The sequence below is a fragment of the Strix aluco genome, chromosome 15 (genome assembly GCF_031877795.1).
Source record: "Strix aluco isolate bStrAlu1 chromosome 15, bStrAlu1.hap1, whole genome shotgun sequence".
NCBI classification, from domain to species: Eukaryota; Metazoa; Chordata; class Aves; order Strigiformes; family Strigidae; genus Strix; species Strix aluco.
The window spans coordinates 8,548,445-8,573,210 of record NC_133945.1 but is presented as its reverse complement, the minus strand read 5'-3'; the positions used below and the strand labels follow the sequence as shown (position 1 = coordinate 8,573,210).

At 43.8% G+C, this 24,766-nt stretch overlaps 1 protein-coding gene across 1 annotated transcript; it reads left to right on the top strand.

Annotated features, from left to right (window-relative positions):
* Nucleotides 1-949: 949 nt before the first annotated feature.
* MYH16 (myosin heavy chain 16) lies at nt 950-24,002 on the top strand. Its single transcript, XM_074840377.1, is given in 42 exon segments — nt 950-991; nt 1,901-2,038; nt 2,333-2,542; nt 2,610-2,707; nt 2,802-2,913; nt 2,915-2,935; nt 4,157-4,280; nt 5,233-5,294; nt 6,411-6,498; nt 7,498-7,580; nt 7,903-7,986; nt 8,083-8,121; nt 8,220-8,271; nt 8,351-8,513; nt 9,211-9,269; nt 9,272-9,291; nt 10,316-10,487; nt 11,047-11,130; nt 11,133-11,223; nt 11,225-11,240; nt 11,904-12,055; nt 12,422-12,497; nt 12,630-12,689; nt 14,372-14,517; nt 14,670-14,757; nt 15,067-15,107; nt 15,557-15,608; nt 16,195-16,340; nt 16,342-16,438; nt 16,768-16,879; nt 17,073-17,200; nt 17,974-18,170; nt 19,059-19,191; nt 20,472-20,522; nt 20,524-20,569; nt 20,572-20,655; nt 21,888-22,018; nt 22,146-22,213; nt 22,215-22,244; nt 22,672-22,885; nt 23,677-23,711; nt 23,713-24,002. Coding segments are annotated over 42 exon segments (3,942 nt in total). The 3' UTR covers nt 23,810-24,002.
* The last annotated feature ends 764 nt before the right edge of the window (nt 24,003-24,766 follow it).

Genomic DNA, 24,766 nt, shown 5'->3' with positions numbered 1-24,766 from the left:
ACTTTGTGTGTGTTACTCACTCCCCTTTAATGCACACATCCCTTCTTGATCCTCTGTTTCTAGAATAAGAACAGTTCTACTCACCAGAACTGTATTTGGTTAGAGATTAAAACAGGTTCTCTGCAGTGGGGGGTTGTTATTAATTATCTGGGAGGAGGAGGATTGCAAGTGACTTTTCCTTAGGCAGGCCAGAGTGAGAAAAGCAAGCTGTCTTCCCTTATCTTGATCAATACATGGTGAGGTCCTGCTTGATCTGGCAGGGCTGCCACTAAGGTAAAAATGATCATTTTCAAACTGAAGTGTTGAGCTGCTTCATGTCAATTGCTTATGTCTCCTCAGGACAGGAAAGACAGCCAGGACAAGTTTTTCAATACTGTTGAAAAGGTTTGGGTGTTCAATCCCATTTACTTTGACGCGGCTGCTATGTCAAAATCTCCTAGGTAGCCTAAGCAACTCATCCCACAAAAGGCTTTTTTCTTAAGTGATACACTCAAAACGTACTTAGGAATTGAAACCTAGAAGAACCCTCAGTCTCCAGTCAAAAAGCTCACGTTATGCCTTGATTGTACTGATGGCAACTGGTGTAATCACCTCTTAGTCTGGTTCTTGCTGCAGAAGCTGCTTCTTGTGCCCGGTCCTAATCATTACTACTGGGTGCATCAAGGTGTGATCACAGGATGATGGGGAAGAGCCACTTCTCACTAATGTAAGTCTGGGGAAACATCAGTGAAATTGAAAAATACAGCAAACAGGATGTTTTTAGACCCCCAGTCTAAGTTTCCCTTAGGAATAAAACTCAGCTTCTTCAACCTGAGGATAAATAAGCTGCTGAAAGAGCAGTTAGGGATAGCCTAAAGATTTGTTCAATTGTCTGTGAGCTGAAGCCTGAATGTAAAAGATCTGCTCCAGAGCAAATGAGCTTGACGTAGGAGTTTCTGGTTAACATTCAATGGCCTGGGGTTTGCAGGACTTCAAACGAGCTAGTTACAGGGTTTGTTTGAAGCCTGAAAACTGACAGATCTGAAAGCTGTGGCAGAGACCATGGGTTAAAACCTGCTCATCTCGCATATATATGTAATCTCAAGGAGCAGCTTTTGTAAGAGGAAGACTTGACCCTTTGTCTGGTTTTGACACACATTTTCCTTTTTAATATCATTTTGAAGAGTATCTGTTACTGAAAAGAGCTTATTGGGAATATCTGCTGGCTCCTGAGACTATTATTATAAGCAGGACTTGAGCTACAGAGAGATCAAACAGTCTCCAGCTGCTGAACTTACAGTGCCCTTTCTAGCAGCTGTTGGTATTTTACAGCTTCCAGGATTTGTACATTGCAAACAAGCCTTTTGTACAAAGCAGATATGATTTTCATAGCCACTAAGACAGGCAGTCCCAAATCATGGCTGACGAGTAACACACTGCACGATTCTCTGGCATGCTCCAAGTCCTGCGCTCTCCCTTCTCCGGGATGAATGCGAGAGCAAAGCACCACGTTCCCAGCAGAGCTACGCTCCCTCCCTGTCCGTGCCAGCTGAGATGGGGGATCATTGTTATATGGGGATGTTGCTGCTCAGGTCCTGCTGATTTTAAAAAGTATGGTGAAGAGTGGAATGAGCTGATATCACAGATGATACGTTGCATTTTGCTCATGGTATCAGAGACAGAACAACTGCTGTCAAAGCACATGGTTCTTAGGTAGCATAAATCAACGTACGGAAGAAAAGCAGAGTGCTGGTTTACAGCAACATTAAGCTACTCTGTCCCATGCTAGTCCGAAGGGACCTGGTTGGTCAAATTTCAATGGGCTGGAAAATTATTTTAGGTGTTTAGCACTATGGGCTGGCTTCCAGCTTATGGTGCAGATTGAGAATTCCCTTGTGTGGGTCTGTCCCCCTTCTGCCAGGTGGCCTTTGATGTCCTGGGCTCCAGTCCAGAAGAGAGGATCTGTGTTTACAAGCTGACTAGGGGTATCATGCACTTGGGCACTATGAAATTCAAGCAGAAGCCAAGAGAGGAGCAGGCAGAGGTGGAGAACACAGAGGTAGGTTGAGATCTTACGCTTGGTCACAGCAAACCAGGACAAAACCAGCATGCTAACAGCTCAGCCAGTTCGTTAAGATTGAAAAAGCTGCTAAAACCGGACTCTTGTTCCCAAGGAATATAAAATGACCTTAAACAACACACTGATTTTTTTTTTTTTTTTTAAATGAACAGATGTGCTATTGAGAGTCAGGGCTGGCATTCACAGCTGCCACAGGGCAGCAGGCCTAGCCAGATGGCTGAGCTGTCAGCTAAGGACTTGATCCTTCTTTGTTGAACAGCTCTTGCTTTGCAGGTGTTTTTGAAGCCATGGTGGAGCAAACAGGCACATACCTCCCAGAGCATTCGGGAGCCCACACACCTTGTTCGAGGTGTGTATTATTGCCTCTGCTCCATCCATCCAGCTCTGCTGAATGGTGCGTGTGTGAAGGAAGGGACAGAGCTGAGACTGGCCTCTCTTCTGTCCTTCCCAGCGAGCTCCCAGCAGGGCCTGAAAGCAGAGTCTGTAAGCATTTTCCTGGGTATGCAGCAAGGGGATGGGGACAATGAGTGATTTTCCTCCTGTTACTCAGATTAACATGTTAATCTTCCCTCCAATAGTAGCTGACAAAGCTACTCAGCTCATGGGTGAAGTCTGGAGAGCTCCAGAGGAGGTATCACCCTGTCCAGGGTGAAAGCAGGGAACAAGCTGGAGCAGAAAGACACCCTCTTAGCACTATAGTGCCAGAACTAGGGATTTGGCCAGCACACGCATGTTCCCCAAGGCCACTGATGGCCATTGAAGGCTGCTGTTACAACAACCATCTGGGCAAATCACCCAACTTCCTCAAGCCCAAGGGAGGCAAAGGCAACGGGGGAGAAGCTCACTTTGAGCACGGCAGTGCATTACCTTGGCATGGTAAGTATAGACCAGGGCTGTTCCTGCCATACCCCTGCCTCTAACCCTCAGGAAGCTGGAACACACACTTTGAGAGGTCAGACATGAGACCAAGACCTAGAGGCCAAGCCCTCCGCATGAACAGCTCACATTAAACTTCCATAGGTTTTAATGTACAGCAACACTGGGAAAAGTACTTTGCTGGTGCAAATTAATGTGTCTCTGTTGCCTTAAAGAAGTACTGCAGCCAGAGATTGGCTCTGCCACACAGAATGTGCATCTCAGAAATCCTTTCCAGTAACAATTAATTGAAAACACTGATTGTGCAAATGTCTGACCAGTGACGCAACAGTCGAGCATTTTAACGTACAAAGAACAGCAAGGCTGTTTCATGACTCTTCAACATGTTGCCACTGGCCTTGATTAAAAATATAATCCTTATAGATATTCTGAAAAGGAACGAACCCCCAAAAAGTCAAGCCAAGGCTTGTTTCTAGTAACACAAAGCTGTAGGAAAGCTACCCAAAAGGCACATCAGCCAAAGGATTAAATTAATTTTTGCTTCTGTTGCTTACATGTTGCTGGAAGAGCCAGAGTCCTGCAGTTCGCTGCAGCTTGTCTAGCCTTTCCTGGTGTATGTGACTTGCCTCTCTGCTGTGTTGTCAAGCAGCCATGCTAATGCTTAGCAGCAGGAACAGTATTTAAGCATATTATCGAACTCCACCAGTTATTCATATACTCCACTGCACAGACATACTGACAGAACATGATCAGAGCATGAATCACAAGCCCTTTGCTCTATCTTTTTTATACTCAGCAACTATTTTCTTTCTTTGCTACCAAGCAGGTTTTTGAAAGTGACATTTGACTGTGCCAAAATATGTTCTGATTGTGCTTGGTTATACCAGTCTATAAGCCACATTGTCCCCTCGTCAGCGTATCAAAGTATGAGCCTAAAAGGTAAAAATATAATCGCTCCACAACATCCTTTCCTTTGGCAGCCCTGCAGAATCATTTATTCAGGGCAAATGGGCTTTCCATGGTAAGGGCCGAGACTCTAGGGAGTGCATTAATGCTATTCCCACGCCAGTGTTAACTTGCTTCCTTTCCCTGACCCACAGAGGGTTTTTCCCTCTCTGCGCAGGTTAACAATCAGAAACCTGCTTTCTCATGCACTGCTCCTGGGCTGTTCTCTCGCTGTGTCTGAACTGGTCATGCCTTTTCTCCCCTGCTCCTTTTCAGGTGTGACGCAGTATCACAGGGTGGCTACAGAAGAAGGAGGATCCCCTGAATGAAGCAGTGGTGGGCTTGCTCCAGAAATCCAGCAGGCCCCTGCTCTGGGTCCTCTTTAAAAGAGGAGGAGGCTGCAGGTAGAGTGAACATTATGCAGTACAATCAATACTGTCAGCTCAATGTGTGGCCAAACAAATGTCATCGGTTCTGGTGCCCAGTGCTCCCCCATCACTCTGTTGTGGAAAGGATTAAGCCTGTCATTGTAACACACTCTTCATCCAAGTATCTGCCTGTGTCTGTCTCTGCACACTTCTCTTCGGTGCTGAAAGACAATCTACCTCCGTCCTTGAAAATTCTGCCCCTCCAGCACTGAGGGAGGCAGACGGTACACACCGCGTTCACGTTGCTCAGTGAAGGCACTACCAAGCACTGCTGCAGAAACATGCTTGCACAGATGGAGGTGTGAGTGCGGTCCCGGCTTAATGACAGGCTACAAAATCCCCTCCTGGCAGTCAGTGGCCTTCTGCTGCCCAGACAAATGTCAGGTTTCTATCAACCAGAAAAACTTGCTGCCTACTAGGATTGTCATCAGCCCAGCCCAGGACTCTGCAGTTGAAAGGTGAACAGGAAACAGTTTAGGAAACTGCTTTTCAGATTTTGAACTATCAAATAGGCAGGGTCGGACCTCATTTCTACTTCCTGCATGTGCAACTCCATCTCAGCCTACGCTAAACTGGTAAAGCAGCATCAGTGTAAGAGAGAGGAGACTGACTTAGAGCGCAGAAAATCCTGGATGCCAACATACTGTGAATGCAGCTTCTCTTCTTTCCCAAGGACTATATTCACTTCTGGTTTGAGGATTTCTTTAGAGCAGTAAACAATGAAAGAACAACCTCCTAACCAAGGCAGAATGCAGGTAAAATGATGGATATCTTTCTTTGGTTAGTAGTTTATCCAGACAGCACTGAACTGCTAACTTAAGTCAGTTAAGACAGATTTATGTTGGAGGCTACAGTACACTGCTTCAGTGTGACTCCTTTTCAAAAGCATTTCTCACAGATTCTGTGCAATAACATTGATTTTAGCTGGTGGCAGCAAGAGGCAGGAAAGAGGGTCCTCTTTTGTGACTGCCTCCAACTTCTACAGGGTAAGCAATCATCCATGCCTTTGTATTTAAATTGCCATCAATGCCTTTGTATTCCAGCAGCAGCTCAGCCTCCCTGCTTTATCTTCAACCCTGCCTAAGGCTGGCTAATGTCATTACTCTGATTTTACCAGTGCAGAACTAAAAGAAACTTTGGCATCTAGTGTCACTGGTGTCATTTAAAATGCTCTTGGACATCTGGGACATCCACAAGGGGCAAAAAGAAACAAGAGGGCTGAGAAGAGACTTGTGCTCTTCTGGAGCAGTGGCTGGTGATACATGAATGCATCTAAAATGTCACTATGTTTAGGCAACTGAAACCCCTCCAAGGACTTGCAGGGTCACACGGGAAGGATATTGCAGAGCAGAGAATCACAACCCAGTCTCCTGGGATGCAGGGCAGCACCATACCTTTCTGAGAGTGGTGTCACAGTACTTACATTGGCCGTCACGAGCGCTAGAAATAGGACAAGAAAGGTCTAAAGAAGCCTGTGAGTATTTTAGCTTGAAAGCCACAAATGAAGAGGGGAAAAACATTACAGGGAAAGTCCTTGTTACTATAATTCGAATTCAATCTAGTCCTTTCAGACACTCTTGGTTGGTTTTATTATGCATGGTGCTGCCATTTCACCCACTCCTGATCCCTGACAGCCATGCAGTTTTCACAGAAGCCTAAATGAGGTTCCTGTGTGCTGCCTCTCGGCTGTAGCACACTTCTGTCTCACCCAGCAAATAAAAGACAACTGCTGTTACCAGTGCAGGGAGCTATTCCTCTAGGTTTGCTGGTGGAGACCAGGACTTTCATTGTTAACTCTTCCGAAGGGTAATCCCCGAAGGAATGGTTATATAACAACTACAAGCCAGAATCACGAAACAACATTTACCTAAAATTGTTTCAGGTTCACACCATGCTCAAAGTTGCTTCCGTGCATGTAAGCTTGTTCCCCTGGGCCACGCAGGACCAGGCTCACTTTCTACCTTGTTGTGTGGGGGGTTTTTTTGTGTGTTTGTTTGCTTCCAGCTGTGAAATGCAAATGACTTTATAAACCAGGTTTTCTCTCTCCAGCCTTGGTAACTCCTGTTAGTTTTTTCGCTCCATTCCTCTTTGTCTCATTCCAGGAGCCGCTGAACTAGCTGATGACCGCTTTGTACAGCACATCCCCGCATTTCATCCACTGCATTGTTCCAAATGAATTCAAACAGTCTGGTAAAGCGATCCTCGGGCAAAGCCACACAGTGCCTTCAGCACAAGCTGTGGCTGCCTGAACAGCAGATCTTTATTCAGGAATGAAAGACGTTGGGCCATCACTTCACAGACTACCTTGCACCCCTTCAAGGGAATGTTAGTCTGGGAGACGCTTCCAAGCGCCAGGATTAGAGACAGGATGTCTAATAAACCTCTCATTTCATGAGAGAAGCACAAAGAATTAGGAAATACACAACCTGGAACTAGACAAATTGGCACCATTATTTATTAGGCTGCATTGCCTCCTGCAACCCTTTTTTTGCAGGAACAACCACAGAAACTGCATTGCAGAGGGGAAGAGCAACATAAGCTTTCACCTATGATATATAATAAAGTGGAAGGGCAAGTAATGGAGAGCAGTGAACAGCAAACAAATCTGCTGTGAACAGGCAGGTACTCTTGTTGGAATTCCAACACTATTAGTGAATGCACAGCTTCCACTCTCAGCTGATGGAGGTGTGCATCCCGTGCAGCAATCCTGTCCATGAGAAACCAGAGCCCATCTCTAATGCTTCTCCATCCCCCTGCAAGAGCTTCCACATTGCACAGATGGGTAGAAACATCCACAAGCTTCCCTACCAGCAGGATTTCAGTGCCGTGCCCGGGGGGGGGCTAAACTAGAGAAGATCTTAAGCAGTGATCAGCCTTTCTGCACTCCACTAACTGTAGCTCTTACATCGTTATACCCGTCTTTCTCATTTTAGATACCGAAGCCTGAATCCCAGCATACTCCCTCCAGGGTTTGTGGACAATAAGGTGGCTCTACTGGGAAAAGGAGTACAGACTTGGCTATAGCAAGGTACTGTTTACTCCTACCAAATTGAGCTAAATAAATTGATGGCAGTTATGACTCAGCATGCCTTTGGTGTAGATATAGATGCAGAGTTTCTACAGCAACCCGCTTCCTCATGCATATAATGTTCTCTCTTACACATGCTCCCAAAACTGACTTTTAATCAGACAGTACAGTTAATATAATGCAAATGAAGTGCACCTTCAGCTATGCGATAAATCTCACTTGCTCTTTACTATTCCTTAGTCAGGCAAAAGTCTTACTAACTGATCATTTATCCAGTTTAAGTCTGGAAAGGAAAATGGAGAGAGACTGTTGTAGCTGTCTAATATTAGCAGCATATACCATTAATTTTGCACATATGTTTTTGTCATAACATAATGAAAGTAGCTATTGTAACAGCCACGCAAAAGGGAGCATTCTGTTCTTTGCATGAACCTAAAATCTGCATTTCCCAACTTTTATAATAATTACACAATATTCATCATTCCTCCAGCCTATTCTATGCTTAAATGTCAACATACGGATGGAAGTTAAAGTGGGCCAGACACTGCCCCAATCTTACTTCTAAGGCCAACAGCAACAAGATTACTGCTATTATTTTCTCATTGTCACTGAAACAACTTAGAGCGTTTCCTGTCATAGGAGAGCACAAGGTATATTTGGGTTTCATCAAGGAAAAGACTTCCATCCCTGCTTTACTATATGTCACTTAGCTAGATCTTACAATGATCCTAATGTATTTTTTATAGCTAGACACCCTGGGCACGGAAGAGGCTGAAGACCCCTGTGTAAATCCATGCTAAAGGTGAATGGAGCCCAATTCTAAATATTAGTCTTCCATTCCCATAACCTGCCCAACCTTTCTCCTTTTTGTACATGTAAGTAGAGAACCAGACAAGATCACAATGGGATAAAATCAACATGTAAAGACCGAAGAAGTAAAATATCCTAATTTCTGGGTGCTAATACATGGCACGTCCAGAGTTTCATAGTCCCAAAGGTGACCTAGAACTCCAGGTTCTACGAGTCTCCTGTCTCCCAACATATTTTTCTGTGCTGGGATCCTGGCCACACCGGAAGACTTGAGAGATGAACCTCTGGCAAAGTTCATGATCATGCTGTAACGTCATGCTTGTGGCTTCCTGATGAGGATTGAGTACAAAAAGATGCTGGAAAGAAGGTATCCTCACGGAGAAAAAAAAATAGAAACTACTCTGTGAATCCAAGGCAGCATTAATGTAATTAATTTACTAGCAGTAGAACAATATTGCAGCTAGACAGCTGGGTAGCTCCGTTACCTCCTGTGCATCCACTCCAAAGACCAACAGCTGGAGGAGCTCTGTAATCTGGTAGTGAGCATTATCCCTGTCAAGAAACCCGAGCTCACATGGTGATGCTGTGAGTCTCCTGGAACTCAACCACAACACATACGTTTATGAGTCACAAGATTCTGGTTTCGATCTGTGCGCTTTTTCTGTCACTGCCTATGGTATCTGTGCCTGCAGGATAGAGGAGAGGAAGGATGGGAGGCAAAAAACACCCTTTCAATTAGCTTCAAGTTTATTTGTACATTTGTACAAATATTTTTATTTGTATATTTCCAGCAGTATTTGTTTCTTCTAGTGCATGAAAGCTTCAATTTCTACATCCACAGTAGCATTTTTTAAACAAATTCAATTCTGTTGTCATTTTTCCTACCTCAGCAAACTGCTATGACTCTTCTTGCATGTCAAAAAATCGTGGGGCATCGAGGTCTACCCCATTTGACTGAGATTACATACTGACTCCAGCATTCTGCGTGACCACTTTGAGTCCCACTATGTACATTGCCTGGAAAAAGAGTTGTTTCTAAGCCCCACATGTTCTGTTTGCTACAGGCTAGGCCTGATGGCAATTCAGAGGAATGTCCAGAAGCTTCTGCAGCTGCTTTTCTGGGGAGGTGGAATATGTACATTAGGGTGAGGAAAATACTCTGAGGATTGTCCTGTTCTGCAGAATTAAACAGTGGTAATTACAGGCACTGAGAATCTTGGGATGTCTGCACAGGGAAGATAAGGGCTGGGAGAAAAAATAACAGCCATGTTCACTTAAGTAAAGACACTGAGAAAGCTAGTGACTTCCTTGTTAATTATTAATAGGGCAAGGGGCCTGAATGATTTCTTTCCAAATCAATGCCAGAAAAGTTAGTAAACGGAGACAGCCCTGAAATCTGAGTCTAAGTTTGCTACCTCCAGGGAGTAGAAAGAGAGTGTCTTAGAAATTCAAGACCTGGACTTCCCACTTCTCAAAACATCATAGAGAGAAGTGGTGAGGTTATGAGCATGGAAATACAAGATTTCACTATTCATTAACATTTAAAAGCTGAAACAAAGCTGCTGATTGACTTCTCTTAAGCAGGACCACATTGTCAATGTGAAGGGGCAGTTCCAGCTCAGACTCTCCTCACCTAGTCTCAGGATGGATAATTCAGTTGGTTTTCTGGTAAGAGAGGAAAGAAAATGTTGACCAAGATACTCAAGCTTAAGTGAAACAAAACTATGTTAAAGCCAATTTTTCACATATAGGTGAAACAAAATCTGCCTTTTTACCTGGGGACGCACCTTCCCAACTCCAGTGCAAACCAAATGAACTTCCATAACCTTAGAAAGAAAGAGCTTTCAAAGGGTTCTGGTCCCATTTGGACTGATAAGAATCTAGATCATTATAAGAATCATTCTGCATTTCTATCAGTTCAGAATCTGGAATACAGTCCTGATTTCTATGCTGGCACCATAACAACCTTTTCTAGGAGTTGTATTACTCACACTATAGATATGAAACCCTCTGCACTAAACAGGCATTTCAGGAAACACCAGGCCTCCCACTGGTATGCAAAAAAGAGTAGGATCTGATAATAAAATGACCACCTCAGGGCTTTCAGGGACCATTATCATAGAAAAGGCTTGTTTTGGGAACCTCATTACTTGAACTCCTCACTTCCAGGTGAAGCCATTGCTGAATGTGGCCCAACAGGAGGAGGAAATGTAACTGAAGGAACTGGAGCTGAGAAGCATGTCAGACTTGGGAGCTCACAGAACACGCAAAAGAGCAGAGGAGCAGCCAGCCACCCTCAGCCAGGAGAAGAACGGCCTCCACGTCCAACTGCAGGCCGAGCATTATCAATAGAGGATGGTTAAAGGTTGAGTAGTTATCATTTAGGCAGGGCATCGGCTTTCTCAAATGACTCAGAAGAGGCTCCTTTTCAGAATATGGAATGAATAAAGAGCATATGGGGATGATGCATGAGATTCACAGACAGCCTGACGGTATCCTAAACAATGCTAAATCCTTAGAAAACAGAGGAGACTGGGAGGCCTCATGGCTAAAGAAAAGGAGCCGTTGGCACAAGTCCTGAGTTCTCTTCCTGGTCAACCACTGATCCTCAGCATGATCTACAGCAAGTCAGGGTGGCATCTTTCTAAATTGCAAACTATTCTTTAAGGATCTGTGTGTATACAAACAGATTTTTTTGACGCTTAACTTTTAGAAGCTATGGCCTGAGTCATGGAGATTCAGATCAACCATAACAACAAGTATGTTAAAGGAATCTTAAACTCTGCAGAAGAGGCAGAATCTTGCATTTCTTGCAAATGAAGGTTTGCTGCCCTAAGAGGCAGGAGTTGTAGCAGCCTTTCATAGGATGAACACTGGCTTCCCACCCCTTCATTAGGAACAAGAGAACTTGTTGGATGCTGAGGAATGCCTGGCCCCAGTGATGAAATCGAAGATGGACCTACTGAGCCAGATCCTGGATATGAAGAAGCTGACACGAGTGCCAGCAAGCAGATGCTGGAGGATTAGCTCAGCGATTTGAAATGTGACTTGGAAGGGCTGGAGATCACCTTGGCTAAAACAGAAGGAAAAGCAGGTATGAAGCATGAGAGAGAATTTTTTTTCCCCTTATTCTTCAAGGAAATGAACCCCAACAACCATTACAGCTTCTTCAGACAGAGCACCCTTTGGGATGCTCAGATTCACTCAGCTCATCTCGCCCAGAGCTTTTTATATTGTCTTCCAGTATCTTATATAGCCTGGGATAGATTTAATTCTACATTTCACCTTTCTGCGCTATAGTAATAGTCATTTCATAGCAATTTCTAGGGATCCCTCTACCTAAAGACATCTGCATCTCCTCTACATTCTTTATTAATTATACCCACTTTTATATGGCAATCCTGGTAGGCCTCTACTTATAAAATGCCCCCCTCCACAGCCATGTAACTCCTTTCCACCTAGCCTTGGGGAATACTTCTCCCTCTCCTGCACCTGAACTGGTTTTTATTTAATGTAATTGGAGAAGTTTTAAATCTGTACTGTAGCAGCCATGTGGCTGTCTGCTGCTTCTTCTGAAGTCAGTGTTAACATCCACAGGATGTTAAACTCACAGATGCCTCATATGTCTCAGAATTTATTAACTGAATCTCAGATTCCTTCTAAAGAAATACAAGGTTCCAGTGACATTTTGTCCTGATACTGCTAACGGCTTGTGTGATCCACAAAACCTGTGTGATGTTCCCTTTCCTGTCTGCAGGCATTAGACCACAGAATTCGAACTCTGACTTCAGATCTCTCTGCTCCGAATGACTCAGTCACTAAATTCCAAAAGGAGAAAAGGGCTTTGGAGGAAGTTCATCAGGCAGAAATAACTGCTCCATTTTTCTTTCTCCCATTCTCATTCTCCCAGTCTAGGGAAAGGAAAAAAAAAATTGTCTGCTTGCTTAATTACTGCGAGACTAGTGTGCTGCACAAACAGGAAGGCAGCCGTGTTTTTCTAGGTATTAACTAATGGCAGCACAGCGAAGTGTTGCCAATTTTTGCCACTGCCCAAAGGAGCTATGTGAATTGCTGAGGGCGAGCAGGATTCTTCTGTAAGAGTCAGTGCTGGACCGAGTTCCTGTGGGCCTATTGAAAATGCACACACAAAACTCATACTGCTTTCAGGAAGCACCACAGATGAATCTATTCTTTGGGGTTTCAGTCTGTTGCCAGGGCAGCGTAGCTAGTTTCTCACCCAATTCTGTGCACTAGTCTTGGTCTCTTCCTTCCTAGAAAATTGCAAGGTGGGGAGAATAAGGTGAACCGCCTGCCCAAGAACTACAGCAAACCTTCCACTCAGATGCATGAGGTGCAGTTGTTATGGTCTATATTTTAGATGACCCTCTTTAGTCTGTTTTTGACATCCTGGGCCCTTCTGATAAACACCACCTATATGTTTGTTAGAAAGTTTTTTCATACTGATTCCACTTTTTTCAACTAGCTGGAGAACTGGGAACAAGAAAAGAAGATCCATGGCAAGGTGGAAAAGGCTCATCATAAAGTGACTTCAAAATGACAATTGCTAATCTCAGTGAGATGAAATGAGCCAAACCTGGAAAATGTTGTAAGCAAGTAAGTGTCAATTGTAACAGAATTTCCCAGGGTACAGGATCCTACTGGGTGCAGTTGTGCTACGTCATAGCTGTGACAGGATTAGCTACACCTGAAAAGTCACTGGGAAAATTCAGAGTCATACCCTGATCTCTTCAGTATTAACCTAATTACAAGTAGAAGTATAGTTCAGTAGTTCAGGCAAGCAGAATCAAAAATACAGGATTTTGTTTCCTAAGTCTTTCTCTGACTCATTGTCTGATATTTGTAATTCATCTTCCACACTCACCCACATATAAAATGTGTATTATCACCGGGAAGTTATGAGGCTTAAATGATTCATGTTTATGTAAGGCCTTATGATCCTCAGATAAAAACTGTTTTAGAAATGCAAAATATTATCACAAATTAGAACTTTATTTTAGTATCACTATTGACTACTTCAGTGATGGGTCTGCCAGCACTTCTCTGACAAACCTCCCCTTAGAAATTAACTTCCCAGAATACAAATATCCAAACCACTAATTTACCTAGTTAAAGAGCTAAGTAGCTAAGGCAGTGTGTACAATCATTAATAAATACTGGCAAGCTTTGCTAATTCAAATTCTAACACAGCGCTCCACAGGGAGTACAAGATACTTGTGCTTCAGAGCAAGGCCACTGGGACGCTTAAGTGACAGAAGAAAAATTAAGTGCTGGTGTTAGTCTTTCAGAGCTGCAGACGACTCAACTTCCTGGCGTGCTTGTGCCTTTACGTGCAAACTAGTTAATGATGGGGTAAGGCGGAGCTTCAACAAAAGAAAAAGGGATTTAAGTGCCTTGCCACTCCCATTAAGGAGGCAAGACACTAGATCTAAACCACTTTCAAAAAAGATTAACCTGTTCATTACAGAGCAGAAACACTTATTTGGCTTATTTAATTTGCTGTAACATCCTGCCTTTTCTTACCCCACAGGAGCCTGCTTGCACAGCTTTGTCTTTTTGGTAAGACTGAATCGGCATAAAAGATTAATACAGACCTTTTAAACGTACGCTGTTAAAATGGAGTCTGGAGCCTACCACTCTTTAAACCCTTAAACAACAGGACCAGCTGAGATCTAGTATTTGTTTTTCCCCAGGTAGATTCTGACTTCTTTTCTACAGCAGATTCCGACCCCTTCTCTACGAGCTTGTGAAACCCCTCGGCTTGGAAACATTTGCCTTTTTAGCTTCCAGTGAATCAATAGTTCAGCCAGCTCTGAGATCCAGCTTGTTTTGTATATTATCCACTCACTAAACTTCACTTTCTTTGAAGTCTGGGGAACTGTATGCTCACTGTAGATCTCCTGCCATGCTGCTATGGCCAGAAGAAAGGCGATCTGCTGCAGGGACCTTCTCTTCCGCTTGCAGGCAGCCAGCAAAGACGGTGGATAGACCTTTTCATCCACATTAATGCCAAAGGCTCCTGCAAGGCACTCTCCCCCTCACTGTGGAAGGAAAGGTGGTAAATAAAACCAGAAATGAGGCCACAGCTCACAGGATGCACAGTGTTACCATTCTGAATTCAAATATTTCTTTCATCCAACTATTTCAGTGCCCAAATATTTAACTAAAAAGCCAGCACTTCAACAAAACCATGACCTGCAAACCTAGATTGCAGCTATTTCTACAAACAAGCCTCTATTTCCCTCAAGTAACCATATCAGCTTGATTACATTCCTGAAGGCCAAATTCCAACAGATACAGGAAGCTAACCATGCTGCAGATAACATCAGCTGTCTACTGAGACACCTGGCCAGGTATTTCCTGCTTTGTTGGCTCAGTATTCCCAGCTGTAGATCTATCCCAGGAAAGAAAATCCAGTAAAGCTGACAAATGTATAGATGAGGGAGTGAAGAAATTAAGATTCTTGTGTATTTCCACAGATCTCTCTCACATCTCTTGCTTATAGACACTGCTGTGCTTGTGTGTGCCCTCCAGGCCCGTGTACCCAAGAGTTGGAAGAAGACCTGGAAGTCGAGCATGCTATAAGAACACAGGTAAGGAGGAAAAAACTCCTCAAGGGAGTGATTACACCTCTGAAAAGACCTGATGATATTAAGCTACTAATTAAAAAACAAAATTCCTGAGGAAAGAGTAATAAGATGGACAACAATCTCGAACTCTAGTTTCAGCCTATACAGACTCATCGTTATAAACTGCACATGCTACTCCTTTCCCAGAAACCTCTGAAGCAGCCAGTTACTGACGGGGCAGTGCCCCACAGAGCAAGAGAGTAGCAGGTCAGGGAAAATGGGCATTTCTCTGTCCTGTGCTTCAGCTGTCAAACCACTCCACCCACTTTTTAGAGTTCTGTAGTGATGGATGGATCTACTCTAATAAATCTTACGTAAGTTGCCAGGATGTGGTTGTTAAATACATAATCAGATTCATTAACAATGGAAAAGCCTGAAGATAATTCAGTTCCCAAAAGGTTATATTTTAATAATGCTCTGAACACATTCTGATGACTAATACAAATTGATAGCATCAATAATAAGTAACATTTCCATTTCAATTCACTTTAGAAATGCTAGCTAATTAATTCTCAACCGTACCAGCAGATAGGTCAGTGTTGTTGAACACCTTGCACAGGTGGGAATACAGAGGTAAAGGAACTTGTCCAGGGGCACAAAAATCAGCAACGTCAGTTAAAGCAGAGCATAGCGTTTGGGAATTCTTGTCCCCTCTCTGATTATGCCTCACACTTGCTGCCGTTGTTTCGAAAATGGTTATGCTTCTAGGTATACACAGGCTCTTTGGCATGAACTAAGAATTTCTTCCCCTCTTTCCCACTAGGTGGAGAAACAAAGATTGCCTGGAAGAAGCTGGTGTTGCAACAACTGCTCAGGTCAGACACCTTCCCAGCATCTAAGCATCTTGTCTCATTCCTCGGAGGATGAGAAACGTAACTTGGACTCTCCAAAGGAGCAGCTTTTCCAGCAGCTTCTCTGAGCTCCTAAGCAGGCCAGATCTTGCAGACCTTACTCAACCTTCCCCTCACACTGCAGACCCTGGAAGAGGTAAAGCACCAAGGCTCCATGAAATTCCCCGTAAGCTTTGTCATTCCTATAGAGTTGGAGTGGAATGCGATCAGAGATTCGTTAGAAAGTTTCTAATTCAGGAGCACACAGTAAAAAGAGGAGGCAGAACTATTAGGTGTATTTTCTATTGTTTTGCAAGGAAAATACCCAGCGTGCAGTCCAGAGAATTACTCTGAGCTTTAGCAAAGAGGCCTAGAGATGGTTAATCTTTCTGGAAGATACTGACCTTCTAATGGCTTAATACCAAAGATGGGATTTGTCCCAAATAAAGAGACTATTAAAGCTAAATAAAAGGCTTCCAGAAGCCTTTCTTATAAAGCATCCCCGAGGGCCTTACCAAGACTCCAGGGCTGCCAGATCCCAGCTGACAACAAGTACTTGGCCCCTTCTCAGATCTAACAGAATTGCAAGCAGGAAGCTGGGCTGCTGAAGCTGCTCCTCGAGCTGGAGGAGGGAGCCCTGCAGAGCGAGGCCACGGGCTCTGACCTGCGCTGGAAGCGCTCGGTTGCCATGGCTGAGATGGCAGAGCTCGTGGAGCAGCCCTCGAGTGAAAGTGAAGCTGGAGATGGACAAATAGGTCATGAAAGCGGAGATGGATGACCTCAGTGCAAGCATGGAGTCTCTTAAGGAATCCAAGGTGAGAGGCCAGCAGGAAATTCCTCAACAAACCAGCAATGCAGCCACGGGTGCAGCCATCAGTGCAAGGCAGAATTCAGCCCTCTGCAGTGGGAGCCAACTGATACCAGAAAGCAGCTATTTGCAGGTGGTGCTGAAAGCTGCCCGTCCTGACTGATGGCATGGGCATCCCCCTCGCTAAAGATCAGGACACTCTGCACTCCCCCTGGCTATTACAGCCATCCCATTCTAATTACAACCAACTGGAATAAACTGAGTTTGCAAGAGAGGGAGGATATTTTGGCCCTTCGAGCTTTACTCAGCATCATATGACTGACTTCTCTCTTACAGCTGAACTCAGACGCTCATGTTCACAAGCTGGAAGATAACCTGTCTGCAGCCAATGCCCAGCTGGTGGAGGTGGAGAAGAGCCAAGCTGAAATTAATGCCATCAGGCTCCAAGGTAAATTCCTTGACAGCTTTGTGCAATGTTACCTCCCTCTGATCCTCCTCTTCCCCTACATTTCATCCAGCTCTGGCAGCCCTGCCCTGTTTCCTCTAGCAAATCTGCCCAGTCCTTCTAGCCTTCACTTCTCTCTCTCTCCAGTTAGCTTGAATTAGTTCCTCTGCTGCTTCTTTACGCAGTTTTCCCACAGCCAAAACCAGCCAGCTGAGTCAGGAGCACAAGGAAGCTCAGAGCAGGCTTAACCAGATTGTCCACATGAAGATTTCTCTCACCTTGCAAGCAGATGACTTCAAGAGGCAGCTGGATGAAGAGTCAAAGGTACTGGGGACCACCAACTGCCTACAGAGGTGGTTGTTATCATGGGACATGCTGTGCCTGCTCTTTTGCATGCTGTCCACTTCAGAGTAACAAATCCTTTGTGTTAGCTCTCACAAAGGAAACCTTTCTCATCCAAATTAATCTCTGGGCTTGTTACCAGCTGATCTTGGAGGCAGTGTGGGGGGCATGGGCCTTGTATGGATACGGTAATAAAATACAGAATCTCCTATGAGTCAGCAGCAAAGAGCAGATTTTCGCAGGTTTTCTCAGTCCACTGTCCACTGTCCATTCAGTGGATTGTACAGCAGTTTATTTGCATAGATCACACAAGTTTGGCTCAAAATATACCAGTATTTCAGGTCTCTGAGACATCTGTCTTGGAAATTTCTGCTTATCTCCAAAGAGTAATTCTAGTGCTGCACCTGTATATCAAAAGTCTGGCAGGAATTGTCTCTGTGTTCAGAACAATCACCAAATGGGTTTACTGCCATAACTCTTTTGAAACACTGTTTGAGAGAAAACAGTGATGATGACAAGCCAAGTTCTGTTTTCAGCTGTATGAGCTCAATCCAATTCACTGCAGTACAGCAAAAAACAGGTACGGAGAACAGAACTTGGCTCCTGACCAGGAAGATAGTTTGAAGCCTGAGATGCCTCTAAGACCTGGTCCAGAACTGAGTTGTTCAAGAGCAGCACTGCAGGTGTGGGGAGTGAGGTTGGGGCATTCATACTTCCAAGAAGGACAGACACAGTAACGGCTGTGCTATCCCTAGTCCTGTGCTGCTGCTGCAGTGAGCCTGGCCAACACCAGGCATGATCTGGACCCAGTGAAAGAGTAGTTGGAGGAAGAGGAGGAGCGCAAAGCTGAACTGCAGTGCCTGGTCTCTAAACTCAGTACTGAAGTCGCAGTCTGGAGGACTAAATACAGGACTGATGCCATTGAAAGAACCAAAGAGCTGGAAGAAACCAAGTGAGCACTCAGCTTTCAGGGAGTCTGGGATGGGACTTGTGGCAGTTTCATTATTTAGTTTGGCTGCTGAGTCACAGCTTATAGATGTGATCAGTTAGGACTCAATTTGGTAAGACAGAGAGAAAGCAAAGGGCTCCAGGCAAGAGAAAGAAAATAATACTTGTAATAATAAACAGAGACTACTGAGACCTAACACTTGTACACTGACAACAGAAAACAAACACTGATCCTTTCTGATAAAGGCTTGAATTTGGATAGCCTTTCTTTATTCCAACAAGGACTTTACTCTTCTAGCAGCCCTACAAAAGCCACTAGCATTTCCTGAGAATAAAGCAAGCACCAAACCAGATGAAACCCCTTAGAATCTGGTCCTTGAGATCTGCTATTACAGGCTAGAAGTTGAGCCAATCTTTGTAGCAGACTCTCTAACAGAGCTAACATAAAGGTGCTTTCACATAATAGCAACAAAAGTTAAGGCATCTGGAGGGTTTCACTGTGTGCCTGAACAAGTTGAGACGAATGGAATAAGCTACTACATCTCTGCATGACTTTGAACTGAGAACCAGGGATATTCACAGGGAGGAAGGCTACTTTGCTCTTAGACAATATCCTACTGGAATGGAAGGTGGGAGTGTCTATCACCAGGTAACAATCCAGCAATGAAGACGTGAACTGCAGCCCAATATGCCCTGTCTACCAGGAGAGGGGAAGAACCAGCCACATCCTAGTAATGGTTTTACAGTCCCTCTTCTGAGACCGCTCCCAAGATTTCACCTTTCACTGGTGAAAACAGTGATGTTACTCTGGGAGACTCTGAGGGCTGCTGACTCCTACCACTCCTCACTCCATGGACTACGCACCAGGATATTTATGCCCTCCTTCCCTCAGGACAAGGTTGGTTGTGAGGCTTCAAGAAGCAGGGGAGACAGCTGAGTCAGCCCAAGCCTGGGTTGCCAACACGGGAAACACTAAGCAGAGGCTTCAGAACGAAGTGGAGGACCTCACTGTTGACCTTGAGAAGGCAAGAAATCCAGCCATTCAAGAGCGCATCCAGCACAAGCCTGACCAGCAAGATCTAAGACCTGGTACTGGAAGCCCTGGGAGTCTTTCTGTTAACTCAGGTCAGCTTTGGACCGGTCCCTTATTTCTTAATGTTTAAGATCTCTCTGTTAAACGTCAAGTAATCTGTATGGCCATGAGAAGCAAGGCTAAGATTTATCACATCAAGAGAAAACCCAGATGAGAGCTGCAGCTAATTCCTAGGAGCGCACAGCATGCTTCTCGTAAGCTCATTAACTGACTTCCAGAAACAAGAGTACAGCTAAAGAAAAAGCCCTCCTTTACTGCGAGGCAAGGTATTCATCTTCTTTTTAAGGATAATGATATCCTGCTTTGAACTTTTCAGTGTTGCAGTACCAGTGGGTTGGCCACTGGTTATTAACCACCATACTCAAAGCAGATCTAAACAACATGTAGTTTAAACACTAACAACGAAGACTCCTTCATTAAATTAGTATTTCTACTCTTGCTAGTGTCAGTGTAAGAGCATGAACAGTAGTGCAACTGTGGGACATTTGAATAAAAATGTTACTTAAAATAGGCACAAAGGCTGTTCCAAATCCACTGAAGTCCTTGGGTATCTGCCAATGACTGCAGTCAGCTTTAGAACAGGTCTCAAGAGCCGAAAATCCCACATACAGCATTACGTTACTGGGCTGAAAAAAAATCTCACCATCACTTTCTTTAATGAAGCAGTTCTTTATTCTATGGTTCCTGTGGTGCGCTTGTCACCATGGTATCGGAACGCATGTGCGGATCATAAGGATATGTAGAATATTTGTGATTAAAAGCTCCCAGGAAAGAAAAAATGTACCTTTATTCCCTCCCTTCATGACAAGCAGTTAAACACAGTCTAAAATAGTCTTGAATAACATCTTGTTTGTAACCGAATCGTCTTTGAAATAGAAAGAGTCACACTAATCAACCCAGGCAATTACTAACAGCACATCTGCACAAGGAATATCTGAAGTGGAAAACATTTGCTCCACAGCAGCATCATTATAACCGCAGGAGCAAGGAAGACTATCACACTGATGGGAACTGGGTGATCTTGTTAAATTCCTAATGGTGAGGAAAGAAAGCCTCGTAAACATTTTAATCATCCATTCAGAGTGACCAAGAGAAACTCTGCCAGTCATTAGAGTGGCTGCCAATTTAACTGTGACTAGCTGGCAGGACACACAGAGAAGTGAAGTGTAAAGAAAACTTGTGTCTGGTGAATGCTTGGCTTTATCTTTCCAGGCCAACGCTGCTTGTGCTGCCTTTGATAAGATGCTAGCAGAATGGCAACAGAAAATGCAAAGAGCTGCAGGTGGAAGCGGATAGTTCCCAGAAGGAATGTACACAAATGAAAATGTTGAGCTTAAGGCTGCCTATGAAGAATCCTTGGAGCACACAGAATCTATGAAGAACAAGGCCCTTCAGGGTAAGCACTGGTTTGATGTTAAAAAACTCTGCAAATCATAAGCCCCTTGATTCCTACTTAATGATCTCTTGTGGTGTCTTCCAGCACCAATTCTACTTTTCTTATTTCTAGCAGTGCTGTCACTCTCTGGGGACATATATTTGATGCACTTAAAGTTGCGGGTTAGATTCTGCTCTTGGGACTGAGTCTACACTCACACACGTCACGCCTATCGGGTCACCCATGACTGTAACTAGCACCAGTGTTCTGCTTCCAGGGAACTGACTCTGGGGATAACATTCAGGATTGAGTTCCTTTCTGAACCCTCAAAATGTGATCACAATAGCAGCTTGGTTGTACTCACTGTATACTAGGTCCTCACTCCAGGCTGGGCCACGTATCATCACTAGAGCTTCACCTAAGGGAATAATGGACCAGTTACAGCATTAGGCTTAAATAAGACACAGGCTGCAGTCCCAGTTCTGGCTACCAGCATTCTCTCTAATTCTGAGCAATTCACTCAGGGGACTATTAACAGTGGCCAGCTTTACCCTGGGAATACGACATTGTCTTTAACCTCAGTGGGGAGGATTAGGCATCTCCAGGAATCAGTTCAGAGCAAGTCAGTTAAACTCCTGCTCAGTCTTTCTCTTGGCATCACTTCTCCCCCGCTGGCTGTACAGGGAGACCAGCTGCCTTGGCTCTTTTCTTTTTTTTTTTTAAAAACCACTTTGGTAAATTGCAAAAATTGATCTCTTACAGGAGGCTGGAAGATGACACTGTAAATATTTAGAAGATGCTACAATCTGCTGCCCTTGTGGCCAACAGAAAACAGTGATGGACTCTCTGGCACAGACTCAGTGTTTTCTGGGCTATCTCCCCCAACCCTTTGCTCTGGCCTACATCAGCTGGCAGAGGGCCCCATTCTGCTGTGGAGAGACGATGTGGTGTCCTGTTTTCATTTTGTGAGAGCAATCATCTGAAAGGGGGAGAGGAGAAAGCTGGATAAAAACTGGGAAAAATTTCTCTTGATTTAATGGGCTTCATTCTTCTACCGCCATGAACACATGCAGCTAGCAGGGCTCAGTCACAAATCCAGGATAATACTTAGCAGTGAAAGAAAAGGGCAGCTGATATAAAGTGACTGGAACCATTTCATGCCATTTCCATTCAAAGAATCTGTCTGGTGCACTTGGTAAAGTTCACAGTCCTGAAATAAACCTATCATATGAAATATCCGTTTTCTTCCCTAGAGGAAATTAAGGATCTAATCAGTCATCCGGGAAGGGAGGGAAGAGCATTCATGAGCTGCAGAAGGTAGAGACTGGAGCTTGAGAAGGATGAACTGCAGGTGGCACTGGAGGAAGCAGAGTCTTCCCTGGAGGTACCAGTGCTACAGATGCGAGAGCTGCATGCCAGCCTGCTGCCTGCTGCCCACATTCCATCAGATGGATTTTGTATGTAGAACCCCACAAAGAGCATTTATTCATCCGTTGCACCCTTCCTTGCAGGCTGAAGAAAGTAAACTGATCTGCATTCAGGTGAAAGTGGCTCAGGTTAAAGCTGACATTGACAGGAGAACATAAGGAGGAGGAATTTGAAACAACCAGGTATAGTGATAATAAGACATTAAGCCACAGGCAAAGCACGGAGGTTTTAAGTTAGACACTAGGAAAGTTTTATAATCATTAAGGGGAATTACTCCTTGGACCAGATTGGCTGGAGGTTGTAGAGTCTCCATTACCGGAAGTTAAGTGCAGTCTGGTGACACGTTGTCTAGTGGGACTGGTTTAGCAGGAGGTTATCCAGATTTTAGGCAGCAGATTTTTAAGATGACCTCTTGAAAGCTCTCCTAGCCCTGTGTTTTAAAAGAAGGTACTTAGGAATGGCTTGGTGCAAAATCCTGGTATCTCAGTTTTAAACAGGTTTTAAAAGTTACTGTATTTTTATTACTTGGTGGGCAATAGTTTGATACAAAGGCTGGATCAGACTCAACATAACAGAATGCTGTACCATATGCTTCACTGGACTCCGCAGAAATAATCACCAGCATGCAATTGAGTCTCTGCAGGCAAGTCTGGAGACTGCAGCGAAGGGGAGTGCTGAAGCTCTCAGGCTCAAGAAGATGGACACTGACCTGACCAGCATGGAAATGCAACTGGATCGTGCCAACAGGAACAACAGTGAGCTTGTCAGGACACTCAGTAAACTGCAATAGCATGTCAAGGTGAACTGGAGAGGGTGGAAACAGGTCCCTCGATGGAAAAATGTACCAGTTCTATTTTATAGCTTAACCAACAAAGCGGTAGATGATGTACTCTTGTTTAGACAGACATCTTGAACAAATTGGGAATTTATATTCAAAAGCCCTGGCTCTCCCACTCATACCAATTTCAATCTGCAGTAGTTTCAACAAACCTTTACAAGACAAGCGTTACTATCAGCTTTTGTCAAACTAGAAACCCAAAGAACTGTTCATATGTAATTAAAACAAAAAAGTTCTACTTTTAAGAGAAGTTGTAATTGTTGTTTGAACAGGATAGCCAAGAAATGGACTAGAAACTAACAGAGATTTAAAACTAAGGAGCTTCCTTTGGCTCTTCATTTCTAAAATAAAACTAAGTAAATTAGTAAAAGGTTAGTATCTTGGAATAAAGTGATACAACTGCTACAAAAACCCAATTTTAGTAACTTAAAGAGTAACAACAAGGAATCTTTCTCTATGTACACATGTATATATATAGACACACACACTCAAACCTAACTTGTCCTCAGTTACATCAGTCTCAGTCAGAAGTAATTCTCTTAAAGTCAGTGTGGCAACAGTGATGTAAGACAGGCACACATGATACTGGGATCCAGTGCTGGGGGTTTTTGCAGGGTTTGGTTTTGCTTTTTGCCTTTTTTTTTTTTTTTTTTTTTTTTTAATCTGGCATTACCTTAAAGAACAGCTTTGCAGCTACATCTTGCAGCTTCCTCTCCCTTCACTATTGACATCAATCTTTCATCTGCTTTGGATCCCAAGGTCCTGAAACAGGTGAGGATGCTCACCAGCACAAGGAGCTGCAGGAGCAGTACCTGCCCACTACAGCCAGAGCTAGAAGAAGTGCAGCCCGGCCTGGAGGGCAGCAAGCAAACTCTGGGAGAGGGAGAGGTCGTGGAGAAGACATACTGAACTCAATGTCCATGTACAGAGAAAGTACAACTATTTACACAACAGCTATTTTGTCAGAGAGTTTATGTGTATGTGGTTTAACACTAAAACTTAACTCTGGGTAAGAAGTGGAGGATTAGGCCAATAATGGATAAATGTTAACAGTGGTCTATGAGATAGGTCTGATAATTCTATGGAACATGAAGAGCTCAGTCTTTAGAGGTATTATACTGATAGCACAATTTTAAAAAAAGCACCACCTTGGCCCAGCTTTCTTCCTAGAAGGTCTATGAAAAAGACTTTTAGCAAATTTGGTGGAAGAGTTAAGACAGTGCTGAGCACTTCTGAAAAACCCATGTTAAAAGGGTATAAAATTCTGCCTCCATTGAAACTACAGTTTTACTAGTTGTTTCCATGGTGCTCGGATTTCTTTCATAGACTGTAGCCCACAGCGAGATCCATTTTAGTGAAATTTTAAGCATCCTTGCGTTACAGATTGCAGTACAAAATAACATACCTGCCATTTCATTTTGTGCATAGATTTAAGAAGCTACTTTAACATTCACCATTCCAGTCTGCAGTTTCTTTCCATAAAGACCACACGTGCTAACATTTCCAAGGAGAAGAGTATAACTTCTGGAAAGGACTGTTAATACAAGAAGCAATTCTCAGCTGCAATTATGGGACATCAGTTATAAAAACTGAGTTGTAAATGTGTTTTTTATTCAAATAGGTTAAAAAATGCAACCAATACATTCACTTCCAACTGACTGATAACAAAAGGATACATTTTTAGCAGGTGAACTGCTATCTCCATACCAAATCTGGGGTTTTAAACTTACTTGGTTATACAAAACCTACATAGCACAGAACTTGTGCAGCATTCTGGAACACAATGGCACATTTACATGATGTTGTTTTGCTGAAGAGCAGCTTGTGTTGCTAGAATGCAGTTTTTCCATTAAAGCTTTTGTAGTT